This window comes from Sceloporus occidentalis, unplaced genomic scaffold (genome assembly GCF_023333645.1).
Source record: "Sceloporus occidentalis isolate IW3139 unplaced genomic scaffold, rSceOcc1.0.p SCAF_5, whole genome shotgun sequence".
NCBI classification, from domain to species: domain Eukaryota; kingdom Metazoa; phylum Chordata; class Lepidosauria; order Squamata; family Phrynosomatidae; genus Sceloporus; species Sceloporus occidentalis.
Genome location: NW_028316985.1, coordinates 56,410,809 through 56,423,880, shown reverse-complemented (window position 1 = coordinate 56,423,880; position 13,072 = coordinate 56,410,809). Strand labels below are relative to the sequence as shown.

At 37.8% G+C, this 13,072-nt stretch overlaps 1 protein-coding gene across 3 annotated transcripts in view; it reads left to right on the top strand.

Moving 5' to 3' along the window:
• RAP1B (RAP1B, member of RAS oncogene family) overlaps positions 1-13,072 on the top strand; it is a 37,728-nt gene that overhangs the window by 18,263 nt on the left and 6,393 nt on the right. For 2 of the 3 annotated variants that reach the window (XM_089524156.1, XM_089524157.1), the window contains exons 2-5: positions 6,348-6,434; positions 9,167-9,235; positions 11,066-11,122; positions 12,360-12,500. In XM_089524156.1, coding sequence (XP_089380282.1) covers positions 6,378-6,434; positions 9,167-9,235; positions 11,066-11,122; positions 12,360-12,500 — 324 coding nt within the window. In that variant the 5' untranslated portion in view covers positions 6,348-6,377. Of the gene's footprint in view, positions 1-6,347; positions 6,435-9,166; positions 9,236-10,930; positions 10,953-11,065; positions 11,123-12,359; positions 12,501-13,072 lie in introns of those variants that run through there. The other variant, XM_089524158.1, reaches the window with a different exon arrangement.

Here is a 13,072-nt window from a genome sequence, read left to right as displayed (position 1 = left end):
ATGCAAACGCTCCTCTCCCCTGAGCCCTAATTTTGGCTCCAGGCCTGTGCATACCACCAGTCTGTACTGGGCCATAGTAACTTTATTAGGCCATCTGAAAAGTTAGAAATAATGCACAAGAATTTCAGTTCAGAACTGTTCATTAAGTCAAATGATAAAGGAGGGAGGGTAGGAGAACGTAGCTGATGTTCAAAGTATGAAATCTGCATCTGTTTGCAATTATAGGATAGAGCCTGGTTTGAATGATTTCCTGTTTCTATCAGGTACTGAAATGTTTTAGCTTTTGCCTGTGACTCTCCTAACAGTTTGTTGGCAAGGAAAAACACATAAGCAATAGTAGATACCCATAATACAAAGTCTTGCAATCATAAAACAATGGTATAAAAAAGTTTCATGTCATTAAAAACTTTCTTTATTAAAATTTTACACAATTCAATTCGTTTAAAATAAATCTGACCATAAAGAACAGTGGCTAGATGGAGGAGAAACGGATGTAAAACTTGTATTAATGTAATCTATAAGAGGAGACAATTTTTCCTGAACAGGTCTTTGATTTTGTTGTTTTGAGTTATATTTCATATTATATGTTAATTTTTCCATAAGCCATTGATCCCAAATTCTTTTCCACCAGCTTCCCTCCCCCCCCCCCAAAAAAAAAAGTTGATACCCCATGCTGGAAAATAAAATCAAGCATTTTTCTCTGAGCAATAGGGCAATTTTGAGAGAACTGTATTTTTTCTTTTCATTGATTGAGATTGATCGCTGGGCACTCCAGTGATCTCTGAATAAAACTGAGCATTTAGATCCCTGCTGTCTCAGGCCCGGTTTAGGGATAAACTCCCTTGACTGCTTGTTAGATGAGTTTTGAGAGAGAGTGGGTGGGAGAGCGGTGTGAGGAAAAGTACTTTCATGATAATTACTTTTAGGACCATGTTATCTTATCTGAGCTAGGTGTAGCAGATTCAGAAGTGGTTTCTAGAAGATTATTCATTTGTCCTTTGAGAGTCATGCTTTCAGATTCTGCTCTGTTCTGTTTTTTCCCAGGCTGTTTAACATTTGCTGGGGGAGGTCATCCAGAGATGGGGTCTGAGGTATCAGCATTATGTGACGTAGTGTTCTGTTTTTGTTAAATGTAGATGCGACTGGTTATCCTGCACTGTTGCTGGAATAGCACAGCAATGGACTGAATGAGAGTAAACGCATTGAAACTCAATCCAGACAAGATGGAGGCATTGTTGACTGGTGATTCATCTATTTGTGTGAATGGCATTGAGCTTGTTCTAGGAGTTTCCTAGAGGATCAGGTTTGTAGTTAGGGTGTGCTTATTGATCCAGCATTGTCATTAAAATCTTAAGTAACCTTTACCCACCTTTTGTTGACTCTGGTTGATGTGCCAGCAGCAATCTTACCTCACTAGAGATAAGTTGATCACAATTACCCGTGATCTAGTAACCTTGTGTTTATACTATTTCACTGCATTGGTGCTGGACTATCTTAAATTGTTCATCCCAAATCATCAAAATAAGAAAGCTAGATTACTAGTGGGTACTGAGCAACTTCACAGTGTGCTCAATATCAGCTCCCAGCCCATTTTCAGGCCAAATTAAAGTACAGTACAGGTTTTAATGTTTAAAACCTTAAATAGCTTGGGGCTAGATTACTGAAAAGACTGTTTACTCAGATAGGTAAATGCTTTTAAAGCATACATTAATAATCCAAAGTTATTAGGCTGTGATATGATTTTCATAAATACACCAAATAAAAACATCAATTTTTATTGCTTATTATTCCTACTAAATCTGAATGTATGTAGACTGTACATAATAAAACATTACAAAGTACACCCAGAGTTGTTTTGGTTAAACCTATGTTAATTCAAGAATTTGTTCTGAATGGCAAATGACCCCAGATACTGGTCTAACAATGAACAACTGCCAATAAATTGTTAAAAGTTAAAATGTTTAAATTCAAACAGTCATGGTTGTTCCAGTAAGACGGATGGAAAATAATATTAATAGCCAGACGTTTTTTAAAAAAATAAAAATCAGGTTTTTAAGGGAGGTTTGTTTTTTAAATAGTAATTTGGTTTAAACCCTGATTTCAGATAAGCTCAGCTTAGCTTTTACTTGGTTCAGTTTTGATTTTTTTTTTTTTAATCAAGATACTTTTTCTCCAGTACTTTAAAATAGTGCTCCCCAAAATTATCTTCTAAAGGTGACCCATTTTGTTGAGTGAGGCTGTGAATTCCTCCACATGCATCTGGCTGCATAATTCCATGCATATTGTATAACTCAGGCTTTTGAAGGTCAAAGGAAGAATTCTGTCCTCTCTAGAATTGGAGCTTCTCATTGGCTGTTGGCAACTGAGCCGGAATGTGGGTTCTGAAGGGAGATGCTAAGCACCTTTTTTAAAGTATCTCACCTACTCAATATTGACAGAGTTCAGCTTGGCTTTTATTACTGTTGTGCTTTTCATCATAAACAATGATTTCATAACTAGTTTTCATGACTTATGGCTGTAAGCAGTAAACATGCTGTCTTCTCAGCTGGTTGTATTGAGTGTAGCGTTTCAGTACTGAAAGGACAAAAGTCTGCTAAAAGGAGAATTTAATACAGCTTCCTAGGTCAAGGAGTCTGTGGGTTGACTTTGGTTCTTGGAGAAAGGAAAATCTGATTTTCTGTGTGCTCAATCTTCATCTTTTTTATTTCTCCTATTCAGGTATATTAGTAATTTTGAATCATTGTAGATGCTGTAGAACTCTATGCTGTAATATTTGCATGGTTAGTAAGAATAATAGGGTTCATGTGTCCCATTGACATCTAGGTTGGGGCACTGTATTACAAAGTCCCTGACTAGAAGAACAAATTAGTGTATTGTGTTCTGCATGTTGCAAATCCTTGACAGTGAAGGCTCCCATGTGGCAGATATGTAACAGAGCACCATGCTGGAGCTGAGCCAACTGTGCTTTCACGCCTAAACGATGTCTTCACGTTCAGTGCATGGAGTATACATTGCACTATGAGATGAGACCGCATAACATAGTATGAGATTTATATACAATAGGGTTCCTTTGATTCAAAAAGAAAACTGATGAGGCAGTTGAATACACTCTGCCATAAAAAAAAGAAGATGGAAAATACCATCTTTGAATCTTCCATGTAAAAAAAGAAATTATCTGCAAAGGTTTGGATTTGATATACTGACTTTTTATTTGAGTGATTTATTTTAAATGTAGGGCAATGTTCCCAGCTGAACTGCAAGGTGGCTGTCCATTATGATATCTTGTTTCCGATGCATTCTGGCTCTAATCCTGATGGTGTATTGCACTAGTACCTACATTTTTTCCAGGGTCACAGAGGATGATAAGGGAAGGCAAACAAATCTGCCAGCTCTGAAAAGCCTATTTCTCCAGTGCCTTACTTCCTATGTTTGGGAATGTATCATATGTACCAGAGATGAAGAATCCGATTAAGACTGTTTGTTGCCTTAATATAAAAAATAGCCCCTAGGAGTACACTGTATATTGAAGCTTCTGCTCAGATGGAATTTTTAAACTATCAGTCAACTCTAATTTTTAGAGGCCCAAATGCACTGTTCCTCCCCATTGAGAAATACCCTTGTTGCTGTGCCACCCCAACTGAGAGAGAGGGGGAGAGAGAGACCTTATAAAAAGAAGCATTGGTCAGGACAAGGAGTATTTGCCACCTTCTTTCCCCACTTTTTTCCTCCAGTTAATTTTCAGGAATTTTATTTCAAAAAATAACGTGTTCTAGCAACAACAAAAACTGTCTCAATGTGCTAGTATGATGGATAATGAATGCATTAAGTAAAATTGCAGGTTCTTAATATTATAACCAGATGTGTTAGAAATATTACAGTTTTCTGGCAGAAAATGATAAAAATAGGTGTAAACCTATGGCAGTTTGTCGCTTAACAACAGTGAACACTGTCAATACTTACCCTCTTCCTATTGTCATTCTGCTAGGTTCATACCCAGCAAAAAAGACTACTTCAACATGTTTTAGTAGACATTTTGTCCAAAAATTGCCAAACTGACATAAGAGAAGGAGGAGGCTACTGTGGCAGTGGCTGGGGACTGAGTAGTACAACCACCTTCCTTCCCTAGCATTGTGGCTACTCCTACAAGCTCATCCACCCCAGACATAGTGGTGGCCATGAGCTTCTGCTTGTGTGAGATGGGTGTCTTCTCTGGACTCTTGCCATTTTGCCCTTGGGGAGCTGGAGCTGTAGAAGGCTCCTGGGTGACAGTGACAGCTGATCACTGCTGCCCAGAGCTACTGTATTCTAAATAGAGAAATATCTGTAGTCCAAAGTCTTAGAAACTCTGAAACACTTCTCATCCCAAGCATTTTGGCTAAGTGTTACTCAACCTGTGATATCAGATTTTCTGTTAAAAGAAGTAATGCATAAAAATGAATACATCTGCTATAGTCATATTTGATGCCTGTTTTGTTATACTATTAATTTGCCCAGACCATTGAAAATGACTTCATCTTTTTGCTAGGGCTCAGCCACACATGTGATCATTGACCCAGAGTCTACACCTGCTAACATAACACTGAGTTTCAAATATTACTTCATCATAGGCTGTGCAGTTTTGTTTGTTTTTAATTACCAACTAGACATTCCATGGGTGGAAAATCATATTAATTCTAGAGGTAATAACTACTTTACTTGGTAGAAATCATTTAGGGAATCTTTTGGGTGTAAATGCGGTTACTTGTATATACTAACAAATGAATGTGATGTTTCTCAAAGTGAGGTGAGAGGCTGGGTAGCTCTATTTGGAGGTGGTTCAGTTGTTGTTGTTTTGTAGAAGTAGAACATGTAACTTGTATATTTAGAGTAAAAAAAATTAACACTTGCTCTTTCTCATTTTATACTTTGTGTGTGCTGTGTGTACTAAAAAAATAATAAAGTTTATTTAATATTATTTTAACTGCCAGTAACTTTATTCTATATACTAGAACTGATATTAGCTATGTTATTTGTTCCTTTGTCTTAGCAGATTTTATTTCTACATACATTCTTATATTCTTCCTCTCAGACAAATTACCTACTGGCTGTTATGCTTAAACCAGTTAATAAGCAAATTATAAACAGTCTTAGCCAATCTGATCAAAGACAATACAGCAAATTGCAGTTATCTGATTATGAACAGGAAATATTTTAATCAGTCTTTTTAAGGTCCTCAGCCAACCAAATGGATCTTCCTGAGGCAAGGAATTTCCACAGGTTGGGCTCCATGGTTGTGAAAGTTCTTCACCGCTATTAAGTTTATAATCCTTTTTTATTCTTGTTGAAAGGGCTAGTACCACTGATTTCTTCATTCTTAAATTATTGCATTTATATTAGAGTATACAAATGGGCTGTGGAGAACTTGGAATCAAACTTCTGTTGTCACATAATAAGCTTTCACGGAACTTGTGTCTGTCATGGATTTTACTGAATTTCTTAAAGCTGGGATGATACAAGTTGATTTTGGTTAATGTGTTTTTATCTGGTATTTCAAACAGTTATTACTTGCTGAAGTGACTCACATAAGTTTTGAGAAAGAAAGAGGGAGAGATGTTGTGCCATTAGACTGTCCAAAAAGAGAAGGAGTGTGGTGGGGAAAGAAAGAGGAAAGAAATCAGCTCTTCAAAAAAGATGAAATAACAGAGGCTTGTGGCACTCTTAACGACTATGATTTTTATTCAGCCATCCCAAATAAAGCTTGTTAGTCTTTAAAGGTGTCATTATACTGTTGTTGTTTTTCCTGCAGCAGCCTAACAGGATATTCATTTTCAAAGTACAAACAGCAGGCAGTTAAATGCAGTTCATGCAGTTTCTGGACAAGCTAATGCCCTCTTGCTAGTGATTTTGCTTTAATATCACATGTTGTTTCTGTAACAAAAGGCCAAAGTATTCTTCTACCAGTGTTCCAAGTGTTTTATCAAATGTCAGGACTGAGGAAAAGGTGGGATGATGATGATGATGATGATGATGATGATGATGATGATGATGATGATAGCAGCAGCAGCAGTGTTTTATTTCATCAAATGGTTTATAGTTTCTGGATAACTTTGACAGGAAACTAAGTAACAAAGATAAAAGTATAAGGGAAAATGATGTGGGTTTTTTTACCATTAAGATTTCCTAACATGCTTTTGCGGGCTTAGTACATAAAAGTGCTATTAACTTTGGGAAAGAATTGCTATTGTTCCAAATTCTGTTCAGTAGAAGAGTATAAATATGATTGCTATTCTGTACATATTAGGCATAAATTAGTAAATCAATTTGACACATACAGGGCTGTAGTGTAACATATTCTTTCTGCATTTTAGGTATTGAGGTGGTGACTCAACACTTCCATCATGCGTGAATACAAATTAGTAGTGCTTGGGTCAGGAGGCGTTGGAAAGTCTGCACTGGTAAGTAGTATTTTGTTGCTTCAGATATGCATGACCTTGGATCCCTGGAGGAATTTAGTATCTATGTTGACCAGAAATAATGACTATGGAGGAACTACATAAATTCAATCTGGGCAACGAGGAAGTCGAAATAGCTAAAGGGTTCTCATACCTTGGATCAAACATTGATCAGAATGGAGACTGCAATCAAGAAATCAGAAGAAGACTAGGAAGGAGAACAGCAGCTATGAACTAGATGAGTTTATAAAGCGTAAAGATATACAACTGAGCACTAAACTTAGACTCATCCCAGCCATTGTGTGGACTGCTGTAACACACTGTATCTAGCGGGTGCCTTAGAAACTGTTCTGAAACTTCAGTTGTTTCAGAATGCTATAGCTTGTATGCTGACCGGGGCCAGCATTCTGAGCATATAACTCCCTTGTCGAAACAGCTTCACTGGCTATTGGTTCATTCCCAGGCACAATACAAAGTGCTGGTTATGACCTATAAGCCCTATACAGCTTAGGTCCAGATTATTTGAAGGACTGTATCTCCCAATATGAACCTGCCAGAACACTCGGATCTTCAGGGAAAGGCTTTCCCTCAGTCCCACCATCAGTGCAGGCTTGCTTGGTGAGGACACAAGAGAGAGCTTTCTCAGTAGCTGCTCCCACCCTGTCAAATGTCTTTCTATGGGAGGTTAAGATGCCCCCCTCCCTGCTTGCCTTTCTTTGGCAAGCTAAGATATTTTTATTTAAGCAGCTGTTTAATATATAATCATACCAGGATGTTTTTTATGGAGTATGTGTGTTTTAGTCATGCCTTTTAACTTTTCTATATTTTTATGTAATACTGTTATACTGTTTTTAGATTATTTTAACTGTTTTAAATGTTACTGTAATGTTTTTAAAAATACTTTTATCTGTGAGCCATCTTGGATCCCTTCTGGGAGAAAGGTGCCATACAAATAAAATAAAATAATTGTATGTGTCATCACCATATACGGATGAGAGCTGGACAGTAAATAAAACATAAGAAGAAAAACAACTCATTTGAGTTATGGTGCTGGAGAAGAGTGCTGAGGATGCTATGGACAGCCAAAAAGACAAACAAATGGGTCCTTGAGAAGATAAAGCCTGAAATCTCCCTGGAAAACACAGGCGGGTTACAGACCGCCAAAAAGCGGCGGCCTGTACCCGCCCCTTTCCCTGGTGTATCGGAGCCTCAGCGGCCAGAGCGGCAGCAGCTGAGGCCCCGATCCGCCTCTTTCCGGGCCGTGGGGAAGTGGCAAAAGGCCCCTTCCCCGCAGCCTGGAAAGGTGTGTCCTTGGGGCTTCAAGCCCCAAGGACACCCCGCGGCGGTGGGGAGGAGGAGAAAGGGGCCGCTTGGCCCCTTTCTCCTTCACGTCGCTGGCGCAGCCGTCTGAAGGCTGCACCCAGCAACGCAAAGCCAAGAAGGAGCTCCGAAACGGAGCTCCTTCTTGAGCTGCGTAAAGGGCGCTCTAAGCGCCCTTGCGCGGCGTGATGGCATCACATCCGCGCCGCCTCATTTGGAGGCGGCGCGTTCGTGACACCATCATGGTGGCCCCCATGTAGATGGGGCGCTGCCATCTTGTACGTCCTGAGGACGTATTAGGCTTGGGGGAGTCAAGAAATGACGCCCCATTTTAAAACTAGGACGTCCTGAGGATGTCCCTTATGGCGGTTTGTAACGCGCCACAATGACCAAATTGAGGCTTTTGTACTTTGGCCACATCATGAGAAGGCATGACTAAAAGAAAAGACAATAATCCTAGGAATGGTAGAGTAAAGCAGAAAGAGAGGAAGACCACATGGCAAATGGATAGACTCAATTAGAAAGGTCACAGGGCTGATTACAGGATCTAAGCAGAACAGTAGAAGACTTGTCTCATCCAGAGTCACTATGAGTTGGGGTTGACTTGAGAGCAGTCAACAACAACAACAACAACAAGTATTGGATATATAATACTCTTTCCTTCAAATAGTATTCATATTAACATTTAAAGTATATAAAGCACAAATATCAAATAAATTCAGTAAGATAAACTTAAAACTTTTAAGTACTGAACCAGCATCTCTCGCCCAAAGCTAACTTAGCTTTCCTTCCTTAAAACACAATGCTAGTAAAGAAAAGGTGTGACATGTCTTTAAACACTCCATGTGTGCTGTAGCTGTGCCCAAATTGATTATAGTGAGACATGTAACTTAACAACATAGTTGGAAATGAGCAGCAACCTTGACAAATTTCTCTCTTAAAAATGGCTGATAATTAAATATTTTCTGTAACATTATCTTGAAGATAGAGCAAATCAGGCCTGAACTCTTCCTTGAAGCAAAGATGACAAAACTGAGGTTGGTGTACTTTGGCCATATGATGGGAAGGAAGGAATCATTTGAAAAGATTAATATTTGCTAAAGTTGAGGGTAATAGGAAAAGAGAGAGACTGCATTCCAGATGGATAGATTCAATCACAGAAGCCATGGCCATGAATCTGCAAGAGCTGAGCAGGACAGTTGAGGATAGGGTGACTTGGAGGTTTCCCATTCATAGGGTTGCCATAGGTGGAAGGCCGTTAACAACGACCACCATAACATAACCAACAAGCTAAAAATAGCTTTTGTGGGTGCAGATTTTGTGTGTGTAAACTTCATGGTTTAAAATTGAGATTCTAGTTAATCCAAACAATTGTTTATAAACTGTGTATTTATAACCACTGTCTTTTGTTGTAGACTGTACAGTTTGTTCAAGGAATATTTGTTGAGAAGTATGATCCTACGATAGAAGATTCCTACAGAAAGGTATGTATATTATTTTAAGTTGGTATCATTAATTCAACAGCATATTTGATACCTGTTGAGTCTCCCTTATCTGAAAGGCTTGAGACCAGTAGTACTTCGCGTTTTGCATTTTTTTGGATTTTGAAAAATTTGCATATATGTCTTGGAGATGGGACCCAACTCTACACACAAAATTCATTTGTGTTTCATATACACCTTGTGCACATAGCCTGAAGGTAGTTTTATAAACAGTATTTTTAATAATTTTTTGCATGAAACAAAGTTTGTGTACATGGGACCATCAGAAAGCAAAGGTGTCACTATCTCAACCACCCGTATGGACAGTTTTGGACTATTTCGGATTTTGGAATTCCTGATAAGGGATACTCAACCTGGACTTTGCAAAACTCTAGTCCACCATTTGATATCACTTAGCTGAGATGAGGAAGAATTGTTGTCCAAAAGAGTAAAAGTTGCCTGCTCTGTTGCTCTCAGTAGCCAAGGAGCATATCAACTCAGCATGAGAAATGAGGCTTACAGACTTTTCCAGTTAGATGGGAATGGATTGGCTAGAAGCTTGGCCTAGCTTTCAGAATCTAGAAAGTAAGGTGATACCTTGGCTTAGGAAAGATGCTAGGCTTTATCTTGAACACTATAATTGACAAAGTAACTATCCAAACCCTATTATATCAGTAGTAGAAACTTCAACTTCACCATAAGGGGAGGAGTTAAAATCAAACCCTCATGACCCTGGCTAAAATTTCCTTCAGCTTGACTGGTGGTGAGGCATGGTGGGAATGGTAGTTCATCAGAACCTGGAGGCCGGTAGGTTCCTCACCCCTGTTCCAAGAGAATGTAGTGGGTATGGAATTATTTATTCTCAGAATGGAAGACAAAGTGGACCCCCGTGCTAGCTGCTCTGAGGCTTGCTAAAAGGAAATATTGGATAAAGAGAAAGAAAGAGAGCATGTAACAGTCCAGGGCTGTTTAGGACATCATTACACTTTTTTTATTGGTTTGTTTTATTATTCTATGATTTTGCAAACTGCTTTGGGATTTGTACAAACAAAAAGCAATATATAAATATTGTGGTGTTAATGATAATAAACATGCTAACATCAGTCAAGGATGTAGAATGTCAACTAACATCGGTTATATTAAAGACAAAGCTTAGGTTAATGCCAAACAGTAAATTGACCTTAGGTCTAATGCGTGCATATATAATGCACTACATAATTTTGTGAATGTCGTTACAGTTTGTCTCAGAATTGCCTGAGTTGATATGATATTGTAGGGTGTTCATGAACATTCTCTTGAGAGAATAAAACAACCAAGAGTAGAATGGTAGTGCCTGTTCTCCTAAGGAAATGAAATTATTGATTCTCAGATAAGCTGAAGTGCAGTGGAAAAATCAAGGGGGAGCTAAAGAGAAAATATATTTACTGGGGAATAAGGAATAGAGAAACAGAAGACTCTAACCTTAATAGGCAAGTAAGGAAAGGCAAGTCTCTCACTACCATAAACCACAGTCAGAGGCATTATGTATTAATAAAAATGAATTTCCTGTTAGCAAACATTACAGTTGTTAACAGGTGCTATAAATTTTCACTGACATTTTGTTCCTCGTATGCTGTCTCTTCCCTCGTTAACGTGGTGACCCAAGAAAAAATAACCATTTTGCTATTTTATTATATAAACTCTTAAACTCTCTTACAGCCTGCCATTTGCTTTGAATATGGTAAGGGACAAAACCTTGTGCATTGTGGATATAACTTGTAAATGCAAGCAATTGAGTTTTTGAAATTTCATGATCTATGCTTCAGTACAAATTTGCTTCTGTTCTTTTGACAGCAAGTTGAAGTAGATGCACAACAATGTATGCTTGAAATCTTAGACACAGCAGGAACGGTATGTAAAATAAAACATAACTGTTGCAGGCCAACTCATAATACTGTTAGGCTTTAAAATAGTCTAAATTTTTGTTAGCATTTCCTGACTATACTTAGCATATCATTGTAGTTTTTCATTAATGCACAAATAACTTATCCTGCTGTACCATTTTGGTAGAAACAAGTGGAATTAGTGGTAAATAGAAGGACTGATAAAAGTGCCGGATGTGGATTTTTAAAAAAATAAATTGTTGTTCCCTTAAGTGAGCTTCTTAATTGAAATGTGAGCTATTGACAATAAATTTGCCATATTAATTTTATATACTGTGCAAATTTATTATCCTCCCAGTAGCCAAAAATAGTTTAGTTGGACTGTTATGTTTTTAGCTTTATTTGAGTATTGTTTTAAAGATTTGTCAGGATACGCTATTGTATACAATAGCATATAGAATGTGCCCGCCCCATACGTGGGCTTGTCATCTGCGGCTTTAAGCTTACACAGATGGCAAGCCCCAGATGTTATAACGGAGCGTGTGCCTGTAGCATGCACAGCCATTGAAACAAATAGGACTTGAGGTCCCACAGTTTTTCCCTTATGCAGGGGCATCCAAAACAAATCCCCGCATATACTAAGGGCACACTGTCCATCATATAGTTTTTAAAAGGGGTGGAATGAAGGCACTGCAAACTAATGATGAGATATTTTTAACAGGCCCACAGAGCTGTGTTCAAGAAGTTTGAAAGACTATTGCATAGTTATTTCTCTTGTGATGCTAATTATGTGTAAAATCTTGGAATGTAAAGCTGTTTCTTGATTTAGCCTTTTCCAGGCTGCTCTTTTTAAAAACTGGTATATGTCTGGACTAGTAAAATGACTGAAAAGAATGTGAATTTGAATAAATCAGTATAGAAAAACATAGCCTTTCTTTATACAAAACAGTTATTTTACCTGTGAAGGAGTAACATACCTGGTTTTGTTTCTATTTATAACTCATGTTTGCTATAAAAATAGGAAAGGGATTAAAAAGGGAAAAAATGTCATCCTTGAAAACCCCTGTTGCATTATGTTACATATTAACGTTTCACTTTTTATGCAAAATTCATCATAAAAATAGTTATCCACTTTTTCTTTTTTTAAAAACTAGGAAGAGGCTTGGGCTTTAAAAAGCCAGTTGTGTGATTAGTCTTCAGAGTTATCAAAGTCATGTTGCTTTTGTCAAAATCTGAGTTCTCCATTTCCATCCTTGTGTTAACAGGAACAGTTTACAGCCATGAGAGACCTCTACATGAAAAATGGTCAAGGATTTGCTTTAGTATATTCCATTACAGCACAATCCACATTTAATGACTTACAGGATCTAAGGGAACAGATTCTTCGAGTTAAAGACACTGATGATGTGAGTAGGTTACAAAACTTTCTAGGGAAATGACTAACAGATTGTCTTCATAAATTTACCTTAATAAGTTTATCTGGGTAATAATGGGTTCCTTGCTTCTCAATTCTAAATGTGACCACTCAGCAGAAATCTATGGATAGTAGCCTCATAATTGCTGTAGTTGTACTTGTTGCAAAGCTCTAAATGAAATAAAAGAGACTAAAAAATACATAGAGGATATTCTTCAGGTCATGGGTGGAAATGAGATGGCATTCCAGATGTTGTTGGACTGCCATTCCCACCTACCCTAGTCATTCTAGATAATGCTGAGGAATGTTGATACTTATAGTTCAACAATCTCTCGAGGGCTGTATGATTCCCACCCATGCTTAAAGGATTTTTTTCAAAAGGGGACAAGAGAAAATAAGCAAAGCAATGAGCAAGAATTAAAAATCATATATAGAGTTGAACTGAGAGAATTTTGATTTTATTTTTTCTCCTGTTAACCCCAAATGTCAATACAGGAAGAACTGTCAAATGAGACTGTTGCTAGGTAGTGACGGCACTTGCTTCAGAAGGTTAAAATGTCTTAA